The sequence below is a fragment of the Hippopotamus amphibius genome, chromosome 7, assembly GCF_030028045.1.
Source record: "Hippopotamus amphibius kiboko isolate mHipAmp2 chromosome 7, mHipAmp2.hap2, whole genome shotgun sequence".
Taxonomy (NCBI): Eukaryota; Metazoa; Chordata; class Mammalia; order Artiodactyla; family Hippopotamidae; genus Hippopotamus; species Hippopotamus amphibius.
Genome location: NC_080192.1, coordinates 69,275,857 through 69,303,459, shown reverse-complemented (window position 1 = coordinate 69,303,459; position 27,603 = coordinate 69,275,857). Strand labels below are relative to the sequence as shown.

At 49.0% G+C, this 27,603-nt stretch overlaps 1 protein-coding gene across 5 annotated transcripts; it reads right to left on the bottom strand.

The window, feature by feature from the left end:
• Positions 1-45: 45 nt before the first annotated feature.
• ELMOD3 (ELMO domain containing 3) lies at positions 46-27,421 on the bottom strand. 5 transcript variants are annotated; one of them, XM_057741246.1, is made up of 12 exons: positions 27,287-27,307; positions 25,622-25,908; positions 22,681-22,758; positions 22,112-22,193; positions 18,664-18,732; positions 17,607-17,698; positions 15,661-15,784; positions 15,309-15,431; positions 11,693-11,823; positions 3,241-3,317; positions 2,879-3,006; positions 363-2,439 (listed from the first exon to the last, which is right to left on the bottom strand). In XM_057741246.1, the coding sequence occupies exons 2-12, from the start codon at positions 25,673-25,675 to the stop codon at positions 2,237-2,239; spliced, it is 1,161 nt and encodes a 386-aa protein (XP_057597229.1). In that variant the 5' UTR covers positions 25,676-25,908; positions 27,287-27,307; the 3' UTR covers positions 363-2,236. The 5 variants fall into 5 exon arrangements, with proteins under 5 accessions (XP_057597233.1, XP_057597231.1, XP_057597229.1 ...); XM_057741245.1 differs by lacking the exon at positions 27,287-27,307 and adding an exon at positions 26,713-26,734; XM_057741247.1 differs by lacking the exon at positions 27,287-27,307 and adding an exon at positions 26,713-26,734 and having other exon boundaries at positions 367-2,439; positions 22,112-22,181.
• Positions 27,422-27,603: the final 182 nt, after the last annotated feature.

Genomic DNA, 27,603 nt, shown 5'->3' with positions numbered 1-27,603 from the left:
CTTTTCCTCACCTAGGCCCTAGTTTATTCTCCTGTGTAATGGGGTGATGGCTGGAACAGCAAAGAGGCTAGGTAGCTAAATGGGAGAATGGAGTAGCCCCAAAGCAGTCCCACCCTGGAGGCCATGACCCGGGGGCAGGAGCAAGGCCAGACCAGAGGGCCTGGAGTCTGCAAGGCCTGGTGGGGCTGCAGCCGTCCTGACCCACCTTCATCCTGGGCCCTCAGGGCTGTGCGGCTTCTGAGCTCTGACACGCTGGATCTTCCGTCCCAAACAGAAATTCTGATCACGTTTATTAGTGACTTTGTGCTGAGAAGCATAGAGAAATCAGCTCCCTGTGTATCCCCCTGCCCTTGTCTCCATGCAGACATCCCAGGCGTCCGCTGAACAGCCTATGCAGAGCGTATGCCAGGGATGACTTTCATTTATTTTCCTTTTTATTTTTTACAGGGATGACTTTTAAAAGGGGAGAGAGGGAGGGTTGTACCAAATCCATGATCCCGACCTTTTTAGGGTTGTGAAGCATTTTAAGTCTCTCACGAAAGGCCCTGGAAGGCCTTTCCCAAGAAAAATGCACAGATTAAGATTTTTGCATCTACTTGCTGAGAGTTTACACGTCCCTCCACAACCAGTCCATCAGCAGAACTGCAACGTAACCCCTGGGCTGTTCTGCTGGTGTTCCCAGGTCCGAAGTTGTATGGCGAGCATCCCACCAGGAGGGACGTGGCACAGGCTTCTGCAGGGGCCACTGACCTCTCCTCCAGCAAGAGGCTTGCGAGCGCTGGTCCCTGCTGTGCTGTGGGCTCAGCACTCACCATCAAGGTCTGCTGAGTTGGCCTCCAGGTCTGAATGAGGGAAAGGAATCTGCAGGAAAGGAACCACTGAACTGGACACACCAAAGTGGAGGCTGGGCAGTGTTCTAACCCCACCAGGCCCAGGGATCTCTCTGCCGTCTCTGCTGGTCCGCTAAGTACCCCGTCAGGACGAAGGAGGTAGACAGAGGACGAGTTCAGGTCAGGCAAAGACAACCCAAGGCAAACGGCAGGGTGCATCACCAGCCCCACCCGAGGCATCCCACTGACAGGAGTCCCTTCCGTACTCGGGTGGCCATCTGTCGTCCCCACCTCTGTGACGGGAGCCCCTGCAGCCGTTCAGGCTTGGAGAGCAGCCTAGTGGGGCTCCCGCCTACCCCCACCTCTCCAGCTCTGAAGCCCTGAAGGCCCTTTTGCAAGTGTAGCAACAGAGCCCCAGAAGCAAATGTAGGACAAACCCTGTGTGGATGTCTCACACCAGCCACGCTTAACGTGAGCCAGGGCCGCCTCGCCCACTGGCTAGAGTGGGCAGAGCCTCTGGGTGTTTAAGTGCAGTGGGGTGAGGCTGGACGGTGTGTGAACGCAGCAGGAGTGCGGCCAGGACACAGCAGCCTTCTCTCCTGGGCCCATGACCAGCGCCCAAGACAACCAGGCCATCACCTGGCTCTAAAGGGGACCCTGGGATAACAGGGTCACAGGAAGGTGCAAAGCTTGTCTGGAAGGAAAACACTTGAGACCCTCAACCCAGAATTCCTTTATTCAAAAACTGCTGGTGTGTGAATTTCCTCCTTCCCTCAACCAGGCCAGAAAACCATCCCCATGGGACCTGCACCGCCTCCATGGGGAAGCCCGCCTGGTGGGCGGTTAGGATGGGCGGCAGCAGAGACACCTAGCCCAGTGCCTGGTTCTGTGTCACCCACAGTGGGGAGGAGGGATGGCGAGAGGTGAGGGTGGGGTTAAGAGCAAGGCCGGAGACCAGGAGCCCTGCCCTGGTGGGCGGGTGGAGAGGCAGGCCGGCCTGGTACCGTCTCTGGTCCACACTGCCCCCTGTCGGCTGCTGCCACGGCTACCGGCTCCCTTCGCTTTCTGACTGCTCAGCCCCTGTCTGGTCCCTGTCCTGTGGACCCCTGGTGCCTCTATTTGGGAATTTCTTTGATGCAGGGCTGTGTGGAACATCCAGGTAGGGTCTCCCACCTCATGATCTGTCACCGAGATTACCTGGAACCTGACTCCAGAAGCTGTCGCCCAACTAAGATTATGGCAACGTTCTCGCTCTGGAGGCAGGACTGTAGAGAGTGGGTCAAATCTAACGGCACGTAACATCTCACGCAGGTGAGGGTCCTTGGCTCTCCACATCCCTTGTGCTAGGGCCGGAAGGGGCAGAAGGGTGCCAGGGTGCACCCTCCAAAAGCGGCCGCTGGGGCTGGTCAGATCAGCCATGTGCCTTCGGATGAGTGTGGTGGCAGGTCACACACGCCTGTGAAAGTGAGATCCTTGGAGTGAGGGGCTTGTGGCCCAGAGCACTTCTGTGCCCCCAACAGGGAGGCCTGTCCCTTGGACACTCCAGCCAAGTACATCTCCAGGGTCTTGAGCAGCCGTCTGGGGCTCTTCTTGGCCAACACCTCCAAGTCTGGAACAGAGAGGATTGGGGAACAGAAGGCTTGGGGGCTCTGGAATGCGCAACCCAAAGGCTCTGCAGAGAAGGGTGAGGATCTTCTAAGATGGAGAGTTCACCAGAGAGGGAGACCAGGAACCACACACTCTGCCCTGGCCAGGACCATCTCAACTCTGAATCGTCAGTCCAGCTGTTGCGCCCAGCTTTTGATTCAGAAAATATGGTCACCAGAGGTACAGGGCCAGCAAAGGAGAGTGGCGGCAGAGGAAGGAGGGCGGCAGGCTCCCGAGGGTGGGATGATGGAGACCTGGGGAAGCTGGAACTTGAGAAGGTGTGAGTGGGGGTTGGAGGGAAGGGAAGGTGGCCGAAACCAGTCAAGCAACCACCCTGGAGTCCCTAAACCCGGGGACACGAGGAGGGCAGGAGCTAGGCCTCCCCAGAAGAGCGAGCACACCTTTGAGGACAAAGCCCGAGTCAGAGATGGTCTTGTGCTGCGTCCTCCAGACGTGCGCGAGGCGGAGGAAAGTGGCGGCGTAGAAGCTGTTCACCACAGGTATCACCCTGTGCTGCCGGTTACACTCCCTGCAGGACGAGGGAGACCAGCTGCTCAGCAGTGGACGGAGGCCGACCAGGGGGCGCTCCTGCCCTGGCCCCGAGGGAAGCCCTTCCCCAGGCAGCCTTCACATCTGAGGTCGGTGTTGCGGAGGAGGGGTGGGTTGGGAGGCTGGCGCTGGGGAGGATGAGGCGGGGGGGGGGGGGGGGGGGGGGACTGGGCTCCGCCAGCCAGGGGACAGGGTGAGCAGCGTGGGGACTCACCTGGAGAGACACTCCTCCCTTAAGGCCTGGATTGCGATGCGGGTGATATTCACGGACATTAAACAGAAGGGGAATTGCTGGAATGGAGAGGGTACCGGGTCAGTGGCAGCCCAGGCGCTCGCTCGCCTTCTGTGCTTCCCGTCACCCCCAACCTGGCCTGGCCCGCGGGAGAGGACAGCAATCACAGCCAGAGGCAAGCAGCCGGTATTACTGATGCTTACACTTAATGTTCACAATAATCTTCCCATTTTACAGAGGAGGAAACTGAGGCTCAGTGACCTTAAATAACTTTCCTAAGGTGTTGGAACCAAGATTCTTACTGAGGTCAATTCACTCCGAAGCTGGTGCGCAAACCCGTGGTAGTTCTCCAGCCTCTTCAACATCCCAACCTATCAGCTCTCCTCGGCCTACACCAGGCCCGCCCCGTGTGCCGCCTGTGGACCATGTCACCCCCTGGGATTGGATGGACACAAGAGAAGTGAGGCTCAGTTATCTAACCAATTCTATAGGTTCTTAAAATCTCTTCTCCCCTTCTCTAGGCTTCTGGTTATCTGACTGCTCATAAGCTCTTCACCCAAAAGCAGACAGAGAAGGTACAAGTAGGTAGAAAGTCAGCCTTGACTTGGGGTGCATTCCAACTCTCAGTAACACAGAGGCTTGAGAACAGGCTGTGCAGGTCACACCCAGGGGCAGCCTGGATCCAGCAGGGCTGCTCCACCAGGAAGGACCTTGGAATCCCCTGTGGCATCCACTTGAGTGCTTTATTTATTTATTTATTGGCTGCATTGGTCTTTGTTGCTGCTTGCTTTCTCTAGCTGTGGCGAGCGGAGGCTACTCTTTGTTGCAGTGCGTGCGCTTCTCACTGCAGTGGCTTCTCTTGTTGCGGAGCACGGGCTCCAGGTGCACGGGCTTCAGTAGTTGTGGCACATGGGCTCAGTGGTTGTAGCTCACAGGCTCTAGAGTTCAGGCTCAGTAGTTGTGGCGCACAGGCTTAGTTGCTCTGTGGCATGTGGGATCTTCCTGGACCAGGGATCGAACCCATGTCCCCTGCACAGGCAGGCGGATTCTTAACCACTGTACCACCAGTAAAGTCCCGAGTGCTTTATTTTTGAAGGGGCCAGTTCCTTCCTATTCTTCAACAATAAAAACCCAAGCAAGTGAAAAGGGGCTTTTCCCAGGGGATTTGCAAATATTACATGTTAGTTTCGGCTGCTGCACCCACACAAGGACATCGGCTAAGAGGGACACGTAGACCAGTGCATTCCTTAGCTCAGAACAAGAGCCAAAGTCTGTTTATCCCATCTGCTTCCCTGGAGAAGAAAAATCGTTACATTATGCTGTAGAACGGTGCTGTCCAGTACTATAGCAATGAGCCATGTGTGGCTATTTAAATTTTAATTCATTGAAAATTAAGTAAAATTAAGAATTCAACTCCTTAGTCATACTAGCTGTATTTCAAGTGCTCAACAACCACACTTGCTTAGGAGCTGCTAGACTGGACAGTGCAGAAAGAGAATATTTCCTTCACTGCAGAAAGTTCTAGACTGCAGAGGGTCTTCTGGCTCCACAAGGATTTTTCTCAGTGTCTTCTGTGACACCTGGATTCCAGATCTTGGCCTGGCCACCTGCCACCTGTGTGTCCTTAGGAAGGCCACCCAAACTCTATGAGACTTGGCTCTCCCATCTCTCAAAACCAGAAAGGAAATAAACTTTGAGGGCTGTGCAGAAAAGAGTGAACACAGCAAGCCTGAGATTGCCACCCTTAGGAAGGCCTGCTTCCAAGGCTGGCATCTGGGAACTTAGATTCTGAGAGGGTTCCCACCCCTCCCTCAGGCTGACTCCCTGGACCTAAACTATTTGTGCAGGCCATACAGTTTAGCTGAACATCTGCTTTCCCCGATTCTGGAATTTTGGCACGCGCTAGACAGATGGCGCCTGCATGACCAGCCCCCAGGAGAAACTCTGGATACGGCGTCGCTGGTGGGAGCACGCCACATGCTGCACAATTCAACGCTGGGGGATTCGGTGTGCTCTGCGTGACTCCACCAGGAGAGGCCTCCCGGAAGCCTGCCCCTGGTTTCCTGTGGATTTTGTCCATGCACTTCTTACCAATGCTGATTTTGCTTTTGCTGCGGGAAATCCCAGCTGAGAGTACAACTACATGCCACGTCCTGCGAGTCCCCCCGGGGAATCACCGAACACGGAGGGCGGTCCTGGGGACCCCGACCCAAAGCCCAGGCTGGGGGGAGTCAATTCGCTAATCGTTACAAAAACTCTCCAGGACAGCTTTTATGATCTGCAGCCTACGTTTTCTGTTGTCCCACAACAACCCACCTCACAGAGCGGCTCCCATGTGCAAGATGCCAAGTGCAGCGCTGGCCTGAGGGGGCGCTAACAAGTGTTCACAATCACTCTCCTGCCCCAGTGGGAGCCGAGGTCAGCGGCCCTGCAGCTCCACCCTCAGGTGGTGCCTCTCTAGTTACCGTAATACTTGTATGATAGCATCCCTTCCCTGGGCTTCTTTCAGTCTAAAAATAAATACAGGAACAAGAACACAGTAGTAACATAATTAACAGAGGGTATAAACTTACTGTTCATTCACTCTTAGGAACATTTTTCTTTTTAAAAAGGACTTAAAAAAAAACTTATTTATTTATTGGCTGTGTTGGGTCTTCGTTGCTGCATGTGGGCTTTCTCTAGTTGCGGCAAGCAGGGGCTACTCTTTGTTGTGGTGCGCAGGCTCCTCATTGCAGTGACTTCTCTTGTGGAGCACAAGCTCTAGGCGCGTGGGCTTCAGTAGCTGCGGCACATGGGCTCAACAGTTGTGGCTCACGGGCTTAGTTGCTCTGCGGCATGTGGGATCTTCCTGGAGCAGGGATCGAACCTGTGTCCCCTGCATTGGCAGGCAGACTCTTAACCACTGTGCCACCTAGGAAGCCCTAAAAAGGACTTTATTTTACATAACATCTTCTTTTCTTTTTTTTTTTTTTTTTGGCCATGAGGCCTGCGGGATCTTAGTCCCCCGACCACAGTTTAAACCCGGGCCCCTGGCAGTGAAAGCAGAAGTCCTAATCACTGGACCGCCAGGGAATTTTGTTGGGAACATTCTTATAAAAGCCTACTTACTAAACAGCAGTGAAAAATTGGGATTCAGATTGAAATATCTCCTTTCCTTCAGCAGTTCCCTTGGACCTGAAAAGTGTGGCTTTGAGCTAAAATACTACAGTGAGGCTGTGTTTAGGGAACGGACTGAAAAGACAGAGGAGGAAATCAGACCTGGACACTTCTGAGTTTCCATTTAAAATTTTGCTCCTCTTCGTGCCTCACAGTTGGGCTTAAACACCTTTGAACACTGAAGCAGGAAGACCAGACTGTCTTCTGTGGCTGCTGCCGACACCCCCCCTCCAACCCTCCCCCCACCACGAGATTACAATTCAGGAGTTCTGCAGAGGGAGGGGCTGGGTACCTGCATCCCCCCAGGTGACTCTGAGGCTGGCTGCTGGCTGAGAACCCTGCAATAAGGAGCCCACTGCTGGGCGAGCTGTCAGGAGATGGCGGTCCTCACTCCGGCTTCACCACTTCCTAGCTGCCCAGCTTTGTGCAGAAACACTTCACCTCTCTGATCCTGAAGTTCCTTTGCCGGGAGATGAAGATTTACAGGGATCTTCTCTGCCCAACCTCTTCTCAGGCTTGTCATGTTGATGAGATGATGTAACAGATGGAAACGGCACGGAAGGCTATATACTAATCGCTGTATGTGAGTAACGACTGTTGTGCGGCATTCCCCTGTCTGCCGGGATCAGCCCAATGCGGCCTGCATCTCAGCATCTGGCTGTAGCACTCCCCCTCCTCAGGACAGCATGGACCATGTGCTTCCAAGGAGTCCCGGGTTCCCCCAGCATTTGCAGTTTCTGGCCACGTGCCCTTTAGCAGGATGCACCACAGGCACCCGAGACCTCAGCTCTCTCCTTAGGAAAGAACAGGGCTGGCTGCTTGCAAGCCTGTGTCTTCTAGCTGTTACCCTGGTCTCCTGCGTGCCTCCTGGAAAACTGTATTTTCAAGATTCATAAGGGCTTGAGGTGAAGTGTTACTTTAAGACCTTGGAATTACTTCGAGTTCAAGGAATTATAAAACTGGAAGGGACCTTAGAATCATTCAGGCCAAATCTCTTATTTCAGCAAACAGGCCCAGAGAGATGAGGTGACTTCCTCAAATCATAGCTAAGTGGGACTTCCCTGGTGGTCCAGTGGGTAAGACTCTGCACTCCCAGTGCAGGGGGCCCGGGTTCAACTCCTGGTCAGGGAACTGGATCCTGCATGCATGCCGCAATTAAGACCCAGCACAGCCTAAATAAATAAATAAATAAATGTTTTTTAAAAAAAATCATAGGTAAGTAATAATACTGCAGATGGAACTAGGAGCTAGCTTCCTGACACCTACACCTGCCCTCTTATTATTTTAAGCTGCTATTCCCTCTTAGCACCTGACATGCATATTGTGGAGTAAATATAAATCTGCAGTAAGTTCCACAAAGGCCAGCAGGTGAAGGGATGAGGAATAGATTGGTCAAAGTGGCCAGGCTGATCTGTACCCAGATCGAGTACTGAGGGCTTCCTCTCATCTTGCACTTCCCTCTGCCTGTCTTTGAAAACTAATGAGGGATGCTGAATTGGCACTACCCCTCTACCCTGACTTCCCTATTTCTGCAGGAAGGTCTCACAAGAGAGTCTTCATAAACCACAAGAAGGGAGGCACTGAGGTCAGAGATGATTTCTAGGAAATACTCATTAGCTGTGGGACCTAAGGCAAGCCATCTCCCCTCTCTGGGTCTTCACTGCCTCTACAACAAGGGACTGGCCCAGTGACTGCTAAGATACGCCTCAACCTCTGGGACTCATAACGAAGCAGCATTGCTGCGCGACATTGCATCATTTCATAAGCTACCTGGTCCAGTTCTCAAACTTGACCCACACATTACCTTCCTGCGTCATGAAGACTACAGAATACGCCCACATCCTCAACCTGTGGGTCCTGATATATCTCAAGACCAGACCCTCACGAAGTCCCCTCTTGCCTCCTCCAGTGTCTCCTGGGAGAGACGGGCATACGTGAAATCATGTTTAATGTTTTTCCTTAAAAGATAACAGAGATACTCAGTGAACGTCAGAAACGAAAAACTGCCCAGGTGGCACAAACTGTGTGATTATTTGTTTTGTAGTCAAGAAGTTGCAGACTTACCATGTCCCCTTACCATGGCTGTGTATACGTGTGTATGTATGTGTTGGTTGTGGGTGTGCGCACACGGAGGTGCAAGCATAGATATCATTTTGAAAATACAAGATGTATTCATGTACGCATGTATTAGCCACAAGATGTATATAAGATGCATTTTTGCTCACAGAAATCAAAAGTTACTTTGGTAACTAATACTCCTTGAATGACTAATGTGCTTAGCACTTTATACAGTTTTTCTCCAACTTAGAACAAGTCTATGGGGTGGGAATTATTTTCTCATGTTACAGAGGAAGGAGCTGAGGTTACAAAAATTAACTAATACACCAACAGCACAGTACGTGGAACCGTCGGTTTCTGCAGTGCAGGCTGGCTGGACTCCAGCCCTAAGAAAAACGATCCGATGACAGTGCTGCAGGCCTGTCCTTCACCACTCATCCTTGGCTCCTCTCCCTCAGGCAGCATCACAGCCCCCTTCCTGTTCTCTGTGAAGCGCTGCTGGGGGCTGGGCAGCTCTGCTCACCACTGGAGACCATTCCTTTCAAAGTCAGGAGGGAACCAGTGACATATATATATTGTCCAAGCTCTGGCCACTGAGAGGGCCTAGAAGCAGTGAGATCTTAACCTCAGTGAGAACACCCCCAGCACTCAGATCTTGGTTTCCAAATATCATTCTTCAACTAAGAACAAGAGCTTCATGGAAAAGTGGTTGATCTCAGGGCTGGGAATCATACAGGGAAAATACAACATGAGCCTAGAGCATCTTTGGGATCCAGGAAGTAGAAAAGTGCTCATAAAAGGACAGGGAATGTTGCGAGGGCACAGGTACCAGCCCGAAAGAGCTCTTATAATGGGCGATGCTGGAACAATTTTAGCAATACAATAAACAGTGATAATGTTGGGTTAGATCCCATAGAATAAAATAAATACCCAAGTCCATGCTGATATAACAAGTACCTGAATCAATAAATAGCACAGACAATTCTCTCTCACAGAAGAATTCCAATTAATAAATGTAGGAGGAATAAGGGAAACAGAAAATCACCATTAGAACCAGGTTTGAGGAAAATCAGGATATTTGCATAGCCTCAAAGTATCTTCCCCCAAGACAGTGATTAATCACAAAGGGAAAAACAGTAACTTCACAGCATTGAAACCTGGCTGATATCCCCTTAACCACGTGCTCCAGGTTAACCTCACCAGTGATAAGACACGTTGACGTGGGGGCTCCCAACGTGAGGTGTATGCCTGCTGCAGGGCTCCTGCCTGAGTGCATCACCTCCGTTTAAAGTCTATATGGCAAATGGGACCCCCCCACACACTTGCTCTTCCCCATTTCAGTTGGTGGCCACTCTGTCTTTCCAGCTGTTCCGGCTAAAAATCACTATTGATGCTTCTCTTTTTCTTATACCTGTTCCCAATCCATCTGAAAAACATGCTGGCTGTACTCTCTACAGCCCATATGCTCAACATCCTATATCCAGAATCTGATCACTTCACAACGCCTCCTCTGAAAATACCCTGGTCCAAGGACAGGGAGGGCGGGAGGGAGTCGCGGGAGGGAGGGGATATGGGGATATATGTATAAATACAGCTGATTCACTTTGGTGTACCTCAAAAACTGGTACAAGAGTGTAAACCAATTATATTCCAATAAAGAGCTTAAAAAAAAGAGGAAAATACCCTGGTCCAAACCACCATCATCTCCAACTCGATTACAAAAGCCCTCACCAGAGACTACTCTCAACCCAGCAGCTGGTGGGATCCACTGAAGGATGTAAGCTGGAGCGTGTCACTCGAGTAAAAGCAAATGCCCTCATCGTAGCCTACCGGGCCCAACGCCCGTCTGGTCCCTGTTACCCCATCACCTCCTTCCTACTGCTCTCCCCGCTCCTTCTGCTCCAGCTGGTCTCCCTGCCATCCCTTCACATGCCAGACACACGCCTCCCTTGGAAGCTGTGCTCTAGCTGCTCCCTCTGTGTGGAATGCTCTTCCTGCAAACACCAACTTGGCCAACATCCTCAGCCCCTTCAAGGCTTGGTTTAAGTCTCACCCTCTCATGAGAGCTACCCTAATACCCCATAAAACTGTAATCCCCCCACATTCTCCTAACCTTGCCTACGCAGCACTTATCACCTTTAACACACTCCATAATTTATTTATGTATTAGGCTTCCTGTCTTGTCCTCTCTGCTGGAAGCATCTTTGTCTGCTTTGCTCACTGATGTATCCCAAGCACCAAGAACAATAACTAGCACAGGGAATGCTGAATAAATACCTGTTTAGTACATACATGAATTCCAAGCCTCATGAATCTGGGACAGACGAATGGCAGGAAACAGGTCAAGTTTGTTTTCTAAAATGAAGGGACTACCCACCTTTTGCTACAGGGGAAAACCATCAAACCAACCCTGGAAAGCATGCCTGGACAGAACCTGAGGGCTACAGGAGCCACTCTGGCCTTTCAGTAAGTCCATGTGTCACCTGACCCTTGGACTTCTGGGCACTTAAAGGCTAACCTCACTCCTCTAGGGTCAGGAGAACCTGCCAATACTGGGAGGGCAGTGAGCTGAAACACTGGCACCACAGTTGTGTCTAGTGCTTTTGTATATGACCTGATTTATTTTATTTTTTTCTTTTCCTTTTTTTTGGCTGCATTGGGTCTTCGTTGCTGTGTGTGGATTTTCTCTAGTTGCAGTGAACGGGGGCTACTCTTTGTTGTGGTGTGCAGGCTTCTCAGTGCAGTGGCTTCTCTTCTTGCAGGCTTCAGCAATTGCAGCACATGGGCTCAGTAGTTGTGGCACATAGACTTAGTTTCTCTGTGGCATGTGGGATCTACCTGGACCAGGGATCAAACCCATGTCCCCTGCATTGGCAGGCGGATTCTTAACCACTGCACCACCAGGGAAGTCCCTACATGACCTCATTTAACTTTTGCAACCATCCAGCGGAAGTTTCCCTGATTTCCTCTTTATAGATGAGGACACCAAGGCTCTGAGGAGTTGAGGCACTTGCTTGAGATGTACACTAATAAGTGGTGGAGCTCAGATTGCAGCCAGGTCAGGGTGACAGGGATACCCATGCCTAATTTGCCTCTGCTGTCCTGAGAGCCCTCAGCAACTGGAGATCTACTCGTGAAGCTGTCCTGGTTACTCAGGAGAGCCCTGTGCCCAGGTCCTAGCCTCACAGCCCTCTCTGCTGGCTACCCATCAAAGCCCCACCTGGATATGGTGACGAGACAGGCGGAAAATCTCCTGGGCCATCAGCAAGGTCTTTGAGTCCATCACCAGGTACAGGAGATGCAGGAGGGCAAGGAAGCCTGCTCCTCTCAGGTCTGTGGCTGGATTGGTTCCTAAAACAGAAACCACGAGGAGATTCAGGGTGCTTAAATCTCTGCTCTGTGAGATTCAATGACTTGGTCACACTGATCACTGCCCAAGTGGAGAGCCTAGACTTCCCCTGCCTGACTGTAACAAGGTGCCCCTAAGCTCTGCCGAGGCAGTCAGAGAAGTGGGGAACTGGGACTTTTATCCCTTCCTGGTGCTAAGGAGCCCACCACCCTCTCTGTGATGTCAGTGGAGGCTACACGGGAACAGCAGTGAGGCACCCCTGCCCCTCCCAGCCAGGGGTGTTAGCAGAGGCTGAGTGCAGTTCCTGGATTTCTACCCTCACCTTGCAGTAATGAGGTGACATCACCCTTCCCCCTCACTGCCCAGTGTCAAAGGAGCCCTGCTAAAATAGATTTAAAGAAGATTCAGAGTCATTATGTAATACCCAAAATGTCTAGGACACAATAAAAAAAAAATCACTCATTACACCAAGAGCTAGGAAAATCTCAATTTGAATAAGAAGAGACAATCAACAGATAGCAACACTGAGACTGCATATATGCTGGAATTATCTGGTAAAGAATTTATAGCAGCTGTCCTAGGCAGAGTAATAGCACCTCCAGAGACGTGCATGTCCTAACCCCAGAAGCTGCAAGTATGTTCGTTTCCATGGCAAGGGGGAATCAAGATTGCAGTTAGAATGAAGGCTGCCAATCAGGACAGGGAAATTATCCTGGGTTATCTGGCTGGGCTCGATGCAGTCAGAAGAATGCTTAAAAGGGAGAGAGGGAGGTAGAAGCACAGAGTCAGAAAAAGAGATGTGAGGACAGAATCAGCTCAGAGAGATGCTATGTTCCTGGCTTTGAACGAGGAGGAATGTGCACGGCCTCTAAAAGGTGGAAAAGACAAGGAAATAGATTTTTTCCTAGCGCCTCCAAAAAGGAATGCACCCCTGCTGCCACCTTGATCTTGCCCCCGTGAGACTGTGTCAGACTTCTGAACTACAGAACTAGAAGATAATAAATCTGCATTGTTTTAAGGCACTAAATTTGTGGTAATTTTCTGCAGCAAAATAGAAAACTATCATAAAAATGCCTTTGATAAGCAATTACAAATATTTGAAAAAAATGAAAAAATAGAAAGTCTCAGTAAAGAAGTATCAGATGTAAAGAACAAAACAGAAACTTTAGAATTGAAAAATATTATAACTAAAATTAAAAACTCATTGGCTGGGCTCAACAGCAGAATAGAGACAGCAGAGGAAAGAACCAGTGAACTTGAAGATAGAACAATATAAAAAGCCCAACCTGAACAACAGAGAGGAAAAACAAAACAAAATGAATACAGCCTTGGAGACCTCTGAGCTATACAGAGATCCCCCTAAAATGAACAGAGCCTCTGGGACCTGTGGAACAGTACAGAAGATCTACCATCTGCGTCATCAGAGCTGTACAAGAGAGGAGAAAGAGTAGGTCTGTCAAAAGTACTCAAAGTAATAATGGCTGATAATTTACCAAATTTGGCAAAAGACCTACAGACTCAAGAAGCTGAGCAAATCCCTAATAGGATAAGCCCAAAGAAATCCCCACTGAGACTTATTATAGTCAAACTCCTGCAAACAAAAGAAAAACAAAACAAAACAAAACAAAAAAAAAAAAACAAAAGATCTTGAAAGCAGAAACAACTCCTTACTTATCAAGGAGAAATAATTCAAGTGACAGCAGATTTCTCATCAGAAACCATGGAGGCCAAAAAGAAGTGGCACATTTATTTTCAAGTGCTGAAAGAAAAGACCTGCCAACCTGGAATTCTACATTCAGAGAAATTATTCTTCAGGAGGGAAGGGGAAATCAAGACATTCTCAGATGAAGGGAAACTAAGAGAATTTATTGCCAGCAGACCTATTTTAGAAAATGGCTAAAGGAAGTTCCTGAAACAGAAAGGAAGTGATAAAAGAAGGAATCTTAGAATATCAGAAAGGAAGAAAGAACAATGGATAGAGTAAACACATGGGTAATACAACAGACTTTGCTTCTCCCCTTGAGTTATTTAAATTAACGGTTGAGGTACTTTCAAGGTATCAAGGCTCTCCATCTCTCCTCTCTCAATCTGAACGCCCCAGCTTAAATGCCAGCCCTTTGGCAAGTCCTTATCCACTCCTTTAGTGAGGACACAGCATTGTCCTCTACTCCCTGACCCAAAACTATGATTCTAGATATCACCAAAGGACACTAAGAAAGTTCTTCTCCACTCTACTAGGACTCAAACCTGCATCCACCCAACCCCAACAGCTCTTCTCACCCTAGGAACTAAAAGGCAAAGACCTTCAAAACCAAGTATCTGGGCTTCCTAGGTGGCGCAGTGGTTAAGAACCTGCCTGCCAATGCAGGGGACACCAGTTCCATCCCTGCTCCAGGAAGATCCCACATGCCGCGGAGCAACTAAGCCCGTGTGCCAAAAAAAAAAAAACCAAGTATCCACTCCCGAAGCACAGCACTCAGGATCTAGAATGCAACAGCTCCCCGAAGGTGGGTTGCATCAGCTTCCACCTGGCACCCAGCAAGCGCTCAAAAACTATTGGTTGAAAGGAAGAATTAACTCCTTCATTTAGATTCCAGATCACTTGGGGATAGTGATGGAAGACACCTTCATCTTGACCTCAAAAATTCACTGCATATACATGGAGCAACTAAGCCCATGTGCCACAATTACTGAGCCTGCGCTCTAGAACCCATGAGCCACAACTACTGAGCCCATGTGCTGCAACTACTGATGTCTGTGTGCCTAGAGCCCATGCTCCACAGCAAGAGAAGCCTGCGCACCGCAACGAAGAGTAGCCCCGCTCTCTGCAACTACAGAAAGCCCGCGTGCAGCAATGAAGACCCAATGCAGCCAATAAATAAAATAATTAATTAAAAATAAAATAAATTAACAGTTGAAACAAAAGTCATAACACTGATGTGATTCTCAATGTATACAGAGGGAATATTTGTCAATACCAACAGAGCACCAAGTAATTATGAGTATATAAAGTTTCCTTTTTAATTTAAGATGTTTTCCTATTCTATACAAATGTAATTTGATATGATTTTGAAGAAACAATACAATCCAAAAACAGGTGAAATCATTTTGTTTCATTCAAAATATGAAATAATATAAAACAAAATTTTCATCAGTATTATGGGAACAAAAAGAAAACACTGGATGCTAAATCATATCACTTCCGCACTTTCCATCTCACTGAGAGTACCCGCTTTACACTGGCCTGCAAGGCCCCAACTGAACTATTCTCCTTCTCCACTTCAGCCACACTCCTTGCTATTTCTCAGAAAGAATTACGAACGTTTCGTCTCAGGGCCTCTGCATTTGCTGTACCCTCTTCCTGGAATGCTTTGCCCCAGACATCACGTCTCATGGTGCTGGCAAGACAGGAAGAGAACTATCTGGGTTCTCACTCTAGTCCTGGAATAAGGAGTCAGGGAGAAGATGAACCATTCCTCTCTCTTACCCTGAAAGCCTAGATCTTCCCAGTGATCTCCGTGGAGGGCACAGTCAAACTTGGAGCCGGTCAGCTTCTTATAGATGGTCTGGAGGACTCGGCCATGCATTGGGTCTTGGCTATCCAGGCCACCTGCTCCAAAACACACCCATGCTCTGTTGGATTGGCCTTCAAGGGAGAACTGAGTGCTTCCCAGAAAATGGCACAGCCAAGAGAGACCCGGCCTGTACTCCAGACACCCTGCTCTCCCCCCACATGGCAAATGCAAGAGTCTTAGCTTAGTCTCGGCAACAGGGTGGGCAAGCTGTGCTGTCTGACCACTTATGCAGCACCTGCCCTGTGGCAGCACCTGTGCACTCACACTGAGCGATGGTCAGGACCAAATCCCTTTCTTCACGGAGGCCCTGGTGGAGCTTTGGAGGCCCGAAGAGGCAGTGCCGGAGGGCAGCGAGCCCGGTCCTTCGGATCGTTGGCTGGATTCTTTTCTGGGGAGGAATGTGCAGGCAATGGGCAGTGTTATGTTCATTTGCTTTAATAAACTTACTATCAGGCTCAGTACAGGACTGGTCTTGTGGAAAGGAGTGGTTCCCCCAACTAACTGGCTGGCCTCTGGGCCAAGGAAATAGGGCATATGCCGTAAAGCGTCTCTGTAGAGAGGCTTTTTCAGCTCCCAGATTCTTTGTAGGTAGAGAGAGATGTCCCTAAGCACAGGCCTTATCAGCTGGTTGTCTACATTTGGCCCTCTGGGCTTTTCCAGAAATAGCTATGTCACCGACTGCCAAGGAAGCCAGAGGTGGCTGGCTATGGGGCTGGCATCTGACAGATGTACGGTCAAGTTTCCCAGCAGGGCTGCTTCTACCCTTTGTATGTCTGCCTCTGTCTCTCTCTGTAAAGGACACAAATATAAAGTCTAACAGCCCTCTCAACTGCCAGGATAAGACAGTCTGTGAGAGAGTGGGGGTGGGGGTACTTCCCTGGCCGTCCAGTGGTTAAGACTCCCTGCTTCCAATGTGAGGAGCACGGGTTCGATCCCTGGTTGGGGAACTAAGATCCCACATGCCATATGGCACGGCCAAAAGACAAACAAACAAAACCCACAAAAAAACCCAAACCAAAAAACAAACAAACAAAAAACAGTCAGCGGGCACTTTTCTGGAGCAGGACACCCTGGAGGGGTAGCTGGCGCCTTCTGTCTACACCACAGCAGCAATGCCTACACCAGCTCTGGCCGACCTGTCCATGCTCAGAGCCACTGCTGCCGGGCTTAGGATACTCTGATTTCCACAGCTGCTGACTCTCTGGGTCCCACACACCAATTTGATTCCTGTCTTTTCAGCCTCTCTCCTCAAGCCGGGTTTTAGGTTAAAGATATGAAATCACAGTCCTCTAAACTTACTCCTGGTCACCCAAGATGCCCTGGAAAGCTTGCCAGCGTTCACTCTCCTCAACATTCTTTCTTTTTCCAACCCCACATTATTTATTTATTTATTTATTTATTTATTTATTTATTTATTTATTTTTCATCCTTTTAAAAGTACTTTTATTGAGATACAGTTGACATACAATAAACTGCATATATTTAAATTGTACAATTTGATATTTTTTTTCTTATTACTAACGTATATATGGCAATCCCAATCTCCCAATTCATCCCAACCCCCACCCCCACCTCGCTTTCCCCACTTGGTGTCCATAAGTTTGTTCTCTACATCTGTGTCTCTATTTCTGCCTTGCAAACCGGACCAACCCCACATTATTTTATTTTTATTTACTTTTTTTTGTGGCACACGGGCTTAGTTGCTCTGTGGCATGTGGGATCTTCCTGGAGCAGGGATGGAACTGGTGTCCCCTGCATTGGCAGGCAGGTTCTTAACCACTGCGCCACCTAGGAAGCCCACCCACATTATTTTTAAATTCCCAAATAGCTTCTTGTTCCTCGAGGGGATGGAAGACTTTTCTGCATTGGCCGTGAACTACTCAGCTTTCTGGACAGGCCGCCCTGCTTCCCCAAGGATCTCCCTGGCACCTGACTCCAGACCTCCCCAGCAGGGAGCAGCTCCACAGACTCCTGTAAGACAGAGCCACTGGAGCTCTGGGGGCACAGTCCCCAAAAGGCCACCAGGGTCCGCAAGACACATGGGTCCTCGGCCACTTGTGATCCTGTGCCCCAAGATTTCTTAGTGGAGACAGAGCCCTCAGCTGGAAGCTTCCATTGTGCTTGCCCAGTGCCCATCCTGGTGGGGGAGAAACCTGGCTCCTGGGAAGAAAGTCCTTTGCTTGAGACCCCAAACCTCCCTACCGTCATACCTTGAAGGAGGAGAGGTCCACAGTCTGGAAATGCTGCAGGGCCTCGCTGAAGGACACCAGCTGACCAGGCTGGTCTGAGCTGGCCCGGCTCCCTGTGGCAAAAGGGAAGACACTCCAGGCCTTGTAGCAGTAGCTGTTCTATTAGCACACATTTACTCAGGGCCTTCTGGTTGGCGCCTCTAGGCCCAGCGCTGCCTTCCAGCTGTGAACGTCAGACACCTGCAGCTACAACCAACCCCCCGACCCCGTCAAGGGGCTGGCATCACCTGCTGGGCCGACTGCCTCTCAGAGCCGGCTGTGCAGAGGCTGACTAAGCCAAGCCCTGCAGTGAGTGGGACAGACCTGCAGGGGCCCCCTAGCGTCCACTCATCTGTGAGGGGCAAGTCACTGCCTGGAGGAGGCACCCACGGAGGAGCGTGCTACCGGTCTGTTTAGGGGCCTTTCCTAGTTTCTGCTTTGCTCCTTCTCACTGATCGCCTCTCCAGCCTCCGTTACAGGGAACTCACTCCGCAGTCTGCAGTACAGGTGATGGCTGATACAGTCCACGTAACATCTCTCCAGGAGCTCAAGTGGGGCTCAGGCTAGATTCGGGTCCCAGTTTTCCCCTCCCTTAGCTCTATGCAAACCTTCCAGCAGGCACAAGACAGTTTTTGACACAGCCCTCAGAGCCTTCCAGCAGATGGCATCAGCCCCCATTTCCAGGGACTTCTTGTACAGTGAACAACCCGCTCAGCCTGACACAGGGGTCCCGGCTGCCTGCCTCCATCCCCTGCCCAACCTCATCACCCTGCAGAAGCTGACCCTGACCATGGTCCTCCCCATCTTCTCTCCGGGCTGGACAGCCCTCTCCCCATGGCACTCATCCCCGTTCCCTCCAGAGGTCGATGGTAGCACCTTCGAATTGGGAAGAGAGATTTTATTCTATGTCACGTGTTGAAAATGAGAAGACTCGGGAATTCTGTCTCCTAACCCCTGAGGCACAGAGCCGTGGCCGCGCGGGGGACGGTGCGCCCAGCAGCAGCGGGCCGTGTCGGGGTGGCACCATCCCTGCAGTTACCTGTCTCTGGTTGGATGCTGTCCACAGCTTCCCATTCTTCTTGGGCTCCGAGCACCTCTGTACTCACAACTGCAATAGTGAGAAAAGGAGACCCTCTGAGACCTAGGTGTGTCTGGATGGCCGTCACAGCCCCCACCCTCACTTGCCTGCCCTGGGCCTTGTCGTCCTCTGATACCCTCCTCACACGGCTGCCAGAGTGAGCTTTCAAAAAGGCAGATCTGACGTCATCCCAATGCTTGGAACCCGCCAGGGATTCTCCACAATTCTCAAGATGAAACCCCAACTCTTCACAATCGGAAGCCTTCTCACCTCTTGGGCTGTGTCCTAGGGCAGCCGGAACTGCCTGAAGTCCCTCAACACCCCTCCTCTTCTGGTGCCTTTGCACACCCCGCTCTCCCACCTTCAGCTCCAGCCTCTTCTGGCTCTGTCTCTCCTTCAGCCAGCTCCTGTACCGCCCTCACCTGGCTGCCTTGTTCAACCTCTGTGACCTGCATTAGGAGCTGCTCCACGAGAGAGCCTGACACCCCGTGCTTATCCCCATGTTGTAACTGTCTTGCCCAGGGCACTGGGAGCTACAGGAGGACAGGGTTCTCAGCGCCTGACACATGACAGGTGCACGATGAGTGTTTTTTGTTGTCTTTTTTTGTTTGTTTTGGTTTTGGCTGCACTGTGAGGCATGCAGGATCTTAGTTCCCAGACCAGGGATCGAACCTGTGCCCCCTGTGGTAGAAGCGCAGAGTCTTAACCACTAGACTGCCAGGGAAGTCCCCACAATGAATGTCTGATGAACGAATGAAAGCACAACGAAAGAGGGGGAAACAGGAGGAAAAAAGCAGCAGGACAGGTGCTCTATAACCACTGTCCAGCCCTTTTCCCCACACCACAGCTGCCATTCTCTGGCCCAAATTGTAGGTGGCGTGGCCCATAACTGGCCTTTCCCATTTGCTATGGAGGACATCGGCAAACAATAGGGAGGATGGGGAGACTTCGTTCAACACCCAAACTCGTGAGCCCTCCAGCCTGCCAGCCTGGGTGGTGAAGGACAGCTCCCCTCTGCCGCGCAACATGGGCCGAGGACCTGCATGACAGTGAACTGTTTTGGAAGCGTACTTGCAAATGAAAGAAAAAGCTACCCCAAACTCAAAACACTACAGGATAATGAGGATGAGGGGGCTGCTGGGGAGCTGGAGGGACAGCTGGGAAAGCACCCTGTAGAGTCCAATGGCTTGGGAACTTTTCAGCTCCGTCCCCCATGAGCTGTGCTTCATTGGGCAAGTTATATAACCAGCTGTAATCACTCCTGGGACTATCCTGAGGATGATGTAACTCTTCAGATTCGAGGGGAGTATGTGGCCCAAAGGTCACTTGTACAATATGCGTCACCTAGTATCACTGACACAGATGTGCGCTCGGGTCTGGCTGGGACATGGATGGTAGCAGATGAGATGGGTCCGGGCTCCTGAACGCCTGGACCTCTAGGCCATTCAATCTTTTTTTTTTTAATTGGAGTATAGTTGCTTTATAATGTTGTGTTAGTTTGTGTTGTACAACGAAGTGAATCAGCTATATGTGGACATATATCCCCCCCCACTTGGGCCTCCTTCCCCCCCCTCCCCCCTCATTCCACCCCCCATTCCACCCATCTAGGTCATCACAGAGCACCAAGCTGAGCTCCCTGTGCTGTACCCCAGGTTCCCACTAGCTAGCTGTTTTACACATGGTAATGTATTTATGTCAAACCTAATCTCCCAGTTCATCCCACCCTCCCCTTCCCTCACTGTAGGACATTCAATCTTGCCAGCCCCAGCCTGGGGTAGCAGACTGTACACCAGGAATTCCAAACTGGATAACTTCAACAGAATACAGAACACTCAACCTGGGTGAAAAAAATAAAACCTACTTCCAGCATGCCGGACCCCTGGGAGATGAAAAAAGAAGGACCAAGTGGCTGAACAAGAAGAATGGAAGAGCAGCCGTGACACTCGTCACGACTCTGGGAAGGCGCTCCCCACCCTTCACCTCCCACCTACATCCAGCTCCACTGACTCCTCTCCCGTCATGTCATTATAAACGACTTGATCAACCTTTCACCCCACACACCCTCACCTACAACCTACAAACGAGCTGATCAAAAGCTGTGAGCCCGGAGCACAAACCTCACAGGCAAGGGTGCGAGAGTTTAGTGTGACAGCAACACAGTCAAGACAAAGTACAAGGTCTCAAGGGGCAACTGCAATCTGGTGCCCAAACTGGAGGCAAACATCCAACCCGCATTAGAGCACCTCTCTCCTCTCCTGGTTCCTTTAGGACTCAGGTAGACAACTCCCACCTCTGAAGATGATCCTGACATAAATACTATTTTCCTCACACTAAGGGAAGAATGTGGAGGCAAAACACAAACCTCCAGCATAACAAACCTAGCTCACGTCAGCACGGCTCTTGATCGTTTTTCCTTTTGTCAACTGCCTCCTTTACTTAGGCCCTCTTCTATTTATTCACATAGTAAACAGCACTGCTGATGTAGTCAGCCTATTAGTTTAAATTAGCTGAGAGCAATCTGGGGAAAAAATTGTAATTGTTTAATATGATTAAAAATACCTGGCACATAAATGCCAGTTGTATCGAAATAGAAAATATTTTGGCATTTAAGGCAATATCTCTAATAGATGTTAGGTTTTCACCACATGGTAAAGACAAAATTCAACTAAAAGAAACTTCACAGACCTCCAAATACTTTTTCTACATTGGAATATTTTTAATAGACTCCATATTCTTGGAAATTACAATTTCAGTCTGCAGAATTCAAAGACAACAGTGCGTACTAACAAGCTCTCGCTCTGACTCACATTCTGCGTGCTAAGCACTTTACAGTATCCCATTTGATCCTTGTCAAATTCCTACCATACAGGTTCTGATAGAGTCCCTGTTTTATACATAAGGAAAGTGAGGGTCAGAAAGATTAAGGTACTTGATCAAGGTTACGTAGGTGGCGGGTGAAACAGCCAGGACTTAAGCCTGAGATATCTGACTCCAGAACTGGTCCTTCTGAATTGATGAGTGTGCTTTTTTTGTGTTAATAAATCAGCAAGTAGAATGGGCTTTACACATAGTGTGGGAAGAGCCACGTACAGCAGGTAAAGCAGGATAACTTTGCAAAGCCTCTTCACCCACTGTGTCTCATTTCACTATCACGACATGCCTTTGAGGACAAAGGAGGTATTCATATTCCCACTGTGGACACAGAGATTATGATTTGCCCCAAAGGCACACAGTAAGCCACTAGCAGGGGTCTCTTGACTCCTAACCCAGTGTTGGTTCTAATTTCCCTTGAAGAATGATAAATCTACAAAATTTTGCAGGAAAAGTAGTGAGGAAATTCAACTGAGGAAAAAGCAGACCCACAGGGAGCTCCACCTTGAGTCCCACCCAGGCCCCGAGAGGGACTCACCACCGGGCTCCCAGCCATTCGCTTCCGCCGTCAGGGCCCGGAGGATGCCGTGGTTCTTCAACTCTGAGATCTGCAGGGGCAGCTGACCTTTAGGGTGAGTGCACAGTCCACATCCCCCCAGCCACACAAACACGTCCCACCCACTGTACTGAGTGTTCTTGAAACTGGAGGCCAGAAGAATCTAGCCTTCCCAGATGGGCTGGTTAAAGCAAATCTTAAAAGAGAGGCACCCAGAAAACGCCAATTATGACGTAGACGTTGGGCGATGTGGGGACAAACATATACCCTCCTTGAATAATAAACAGGCAAAAATTCACTCAACTCAACTGAGACAGTGGTGTGCTTTTGATATTCCTGCTGCACTTTATATTCTGCCTCATTATAACAATTATCTTATTAGATAGAGGTTGTTTTGCATGTCTGTGCCCCCTCCCACACCCCACCCCTGAAGTGTGAGCTACTGGAGGGCAGGGTCTGTGCCATCCTGTGTCCCGGCGCCTGGCACCACACAGCAGCATGTAACATGAGCTTCTATGGACAGGAAGCACTGAGGTATGGGTGATACATACGGGAACTCCTCTGAAAGCCAGAAGAGCACTGCTGTCCTTGTCACATGGTGGAAGGTATCCAGGAGACACACTTTCAACCTGCAAGACAAACCAGAGTCAGTCTCCCAGGCACGTATTAGTCCCTCAAAGATGAGACCTTAAACATCACACCTTTTTCAGTAACACACACACACACAGAGTGGATGAACTCCCGAGAAGTCAACTACAAGGAATACGGTAAAGGAAAACTGTTTACTTGGTCTTAAGAAAAACCACAAAAAGCTTAGTTAGTATAATCTTATACAGATTTCTTAGTTCCATTCAAGGTCTCAGGACTCTGAGTAAGTAAAGTTGAGCAAGGCAGTTTCCTTCCTTTTGGCCTTTCTGCTCAGCCAAACTTTTTACCTAGCAGAGCTTAAAAAACCACTTAGGGCTTCCTAGGTGGCACAGTGGTTAAGAATCTGCCTTTCAATGCAGGGGACACCGGTTCAAGCCCTGGTCCAGGAAGATTCCACATGCCACGGAGCAACTAAGCCCGTGCGCCACAACTACCGAGCCTGCACTCTAGAGCCCGTGAGCCACAACTATTGAGCCTGTGTGCCACAACTACTGAAGCCCACACGCCTAGAGCCCATGCTCTGCAACAAGAGAAGCCACCGCAATGAGAAGCCTGCACACCACAATGAAAAGTAGTCCCCACTTGACGCAACTAGAGAAAGCCTGTGTGCAGCAATGAAGACCCACTGCAGCCAAAAAATAAATAAATAAAAATAAATTTAAAAAAACACCTGACCAACTTTTTACAACTCATATCACCAATACAGGGCTAATTTTCCTAATGTTTAAAAAAAAAAATCCTACAAATCAGTAAGGAAAAAACCCAACCCAGTAGAAAAATTGGCATGGATATTGACAGTTTACATAAAAGGAAACACAAATGTTCTTAAACACATGAAGAAATGCTCAACCTTACTCATAACAAGAGAAATGTCAAATAAAACTACTCTGAGATAACGTTTTTCACTCATCCTATTATCAAAAATCAAAAAATGTGGTAACACTGTGCTGGCTAGAGGACCAAGAGTTATAAGACACTGGAAAGTGAGTTGTTACCACCTCTCCAATTTGACAATACCTGATGAAATCATGTATGCTGTGCATATTTGGCACCAGAAATTGCAGTCTAGGAATTTATCTAACATCTATAGTCATGCATGTGCAAAATGACACGCTTACAGTGTCACTCATGGTAGTACTTTTTTTTTTTTTTTTTAAGATTTACTTTATTATTTATTTAGTTAATTTTTGGCTGTGTTGGGTCTTTGCTGCTGTGCATGGGCTTTCTCTAGCTGTGGCGAGTGGGGCCTACTCTTTGTTGTGGTGTGCGGGCTTCTCAGTGTGGTGGCTTCTCATGTTGCGGAGCATGGGCTCTAGGCGTGTGGGCTTCAGTAGTTGCAGCACGTGGGCTTCAGCGGTTGCAGCACGTGGGCTCAGAAACTATGGCTCATGGGCTCTAGAGCACAGGCTCAGTAGTTGTGGTACACAGGCTTAGTTGTTCTGAGGCACGTGGGATCTCCCCGGCCTAGGGATCAAACCCATGTCCCTTGCATTGGCAGGCAGATTCTTAACCACTGTGCCACCACAGTGGTAGTACTGTTTATAAAAGCAAAAGGCTAGAAAAACCCTGAATGTCTATTAATGGACTTTTTATTTTATTTTATTATACTTTACTTATATGTTCCCCAGCCAGTTTTACTGAGATAAAATTGACATACAGCACTGTATACGTTTAAGGTGTACAGCATCATGATATCACTTACATACATCATGAAATTATGACCACAATAGGTTTAGTGTACATCCATCATCTCCTATAGATACAACAGCAACAAATAGAAAAAAAAATTTTTTTTCTTGTGATGAGAACTCTTAGGATTTACTCTCTTAATAACTTTCACTGATAACATACAGCAGTGTCATCTTTATCAAGTTGTTCGTTACACTCCTAGTTTATCTTATAAATGGAAGTTTGTACCTTTTGACTACCTTTATCTAATTCCTCCTCCCCCATCATCCCACCTCTGGAATCTATCAACCACAAATCTGATCTCTTTTTCTATGAGTTTGCTTGTTTGTTTTTGAAGTATAACTGACCTATGACATGATGTTAGCTCCTGGTGCACAACACAGGGATTCAATGTTTTTATACATTTCAAAATGATCACTATGATGAATCTAGTTGTCACTAATGGACTAATTTTAAACAAATTAAAGCATGTCCACTCAATGAGATCCTGTACAGCCACAAAAAAGAGTAAGAAAGTGCTTTATGGACAATTTGGAACAATCTTCATGATATATTAAGTGAAAAAGCAAAGGGCAGAGTATATACACTATTTCATCATTTGAATTTCTAAAAAACACATAAATATATCTGTTTGTCTGTACAGAAACTATTTCTAGAATTATATCTAAGGTAGTGGGTGGCTGTGCAACAAGAGTGGAAATATGTACATCCCCTGGACTTTTGGATTTTGAAACACACAAATGTATTCTTTTCTCTAAAATAAATAAAAGAAAAAATAATTAAAAGAAAATAACTAATAAAGGAATCCTTGTTTACGTCAAGGCCCTGGAATCCCAGACTGTCCTGTTACTCTAATCCCTCCTACATATTTTTTGCCAACTAAACACTCCTCAAACACAGCTTCGACTTTTCCTCTGTGCTTGGGACGTGAGAATGGACACCGAAACACACCACAGCTGAGAAAATAAGCTGTCAGGAAAGGCAACTGACCCAGAAGTGACCAGAAGCTTCTTCTGGAACAAAGAGAACTACAATGAGGACTTCTTCCTACACATTCTAAAGCTCCACATCCTCGTGATACATGCTCTGTCTTACAACAATTAACAACACAGCCCAAACCAACACCTTCCTTCCAGAACAGAAGTGCTTGCTTACCTGTCCATCTCTTAATTCTTTCTCATTATGGAAAGAGCAAGAGTTTTCATTCATGACTCAAAAATCATTTGTTCAAGTGAGCTTTGTCCTTGGGCTCAGAAAGGAGTTTAATAAGGTCTGAGATTAGAAGGTATGGGGAGAGCCCCAGATCCGACTGTTCTACCTTTGCCTTCTTTCCTGGCAGTCATTCAGACTAAGAACAAGAAAACAGTCCCTGTGTGCCATCACCAGGATGCAGGTTTCTGTGAGTCCTGAAAGAAGTCCCTGAGGCCTCTGCAGCCTCAGCCCTGAAAAAAAAAAAATTAAAGAAGAAAACTGGTTTCATCATTCAGTTATGCCTCTGTGAGAATAACTGACTTTATTTATTTATTGGCGGCGTTGGGTCTTGGTTGCTGTGCATGGGCTTTCTCTGGCTGTGGCGAGCAGGGGCTGCTCTTCACTGTGGTGTGTGGGCTTCTCAGTGGCTTGTCTTGCTGCAGAACATGGGCTCTAGGCGCACGGGCATCAGTAGCTGTGGTGCGTGGGCTCAACAGTTGTGGCTCACGGACTCTAGAGCATAGCTCAGTAGTCGCGGTGCAGGGGCTTAGTTGCTCTGCAGCATATGGGATCTTCCCGGCCCAGGGATCAAACCCGAGTTCCCTGCATTGGCAGTCGGATTCTTAACCACTGCGCCACCAGGGAAGCCCAATACATTCTGAATAAACAGGTCGCTTTAGCCAAATGACTGCCTCTTACTATCCATGTCACTGGATGGGAAGAAGGGGTCCCTGCAGGAGTCAGAGGCCCGGACCCTCAGTACCCAGGAGGCAGCACCACTGTAAGTGGTGGGATCTGTTTCTGACAATGAAGTGACTGAAATCTGGGGCAGCGCCTCAGAGGCGTGAGGCTCACTTAGAGTGGCACGTTGGTGGGTGGTCTTAGCTGAAGTGCTCAGGCTTTGCTTAGGTCTCAGTCACAGGTTGGGCCTAACACCAGATGCGGTTCCTATGATGGTAGAAACGCAAAATGAAACACTTCCTCAGTTAGCACCAACACTGTATATGTGGCAGCTACCCAGCCAGTCTGGCTAACTCTTTCTCCCACGAATCTACCTTTGGAAGAGGGCTGGACAGGCCCTCACTTCATCATGGGGGAACTGGATACCACAGATGCCTGTCACAAGAAGAATCTGGATCAGTGTGCAGATAGATGACTGACAGTCATACCTCACACACTTGGTTGACGTTTTTTTCTTTTGCCATGCCTTGTGGCTTGCAGGATCTTAGTTCCCTGACCAGGGGTTGAACCTGGGACCTCAGCAGTGAAAGCATGGAGTCCCAACCACTGGACCGCCAGGGAAGTCCCCAGACTTGGTTGACTAAGGAACGAGGGTAGCACTGCTCTGAGGTCAGCCCTAGAGAATATGATCTGGATTCCCTACAAACGGGCTGCCAGTAACAAAATGGACTCTGTCAGGGGGCAGGATGCACTGACTGCTAACACCAAGAGCAGGAACACCTGCGGGCTCTTGGGCTGGACATCTGGCTCACTGTAACTGCGGGGGGAGGGCAGTGCCCCCCCGGTCATGGCACCTCAGGAACTAGCTCTGTCTGGGGTCTCAGCACCTGCCTCCCTTTCCTCTGCCTCCCCTTTGACCTCCATGACAGCGTATGATAAAACACTCACAGATTAGCCAGCCTCGGGTAGGTGACAGGCAGGTATGGTGACAGCAATCTCAGGAAGGCTCTTCTGTTACTGGGCTTGAAATGAATCAAGCAGCGTAGAAGCATGACCAGCTTTAGTGCCTCCGTTATGCCTGGGGCCCTGCGGGGGTCTTCAGCAGGAACAGTTACTATCTTCAACAGAGAAAGAAAAGAGCAGAAATTGTACTCGAAGATACAAAATCACTTTTACCAATATTAGGCAAGTTCTTTATAGCTGGGCCTGAGGAAATGGCCTTCCTATAAAGATGGATCCTTTCCAAATTAAGAATTTATGGTGTA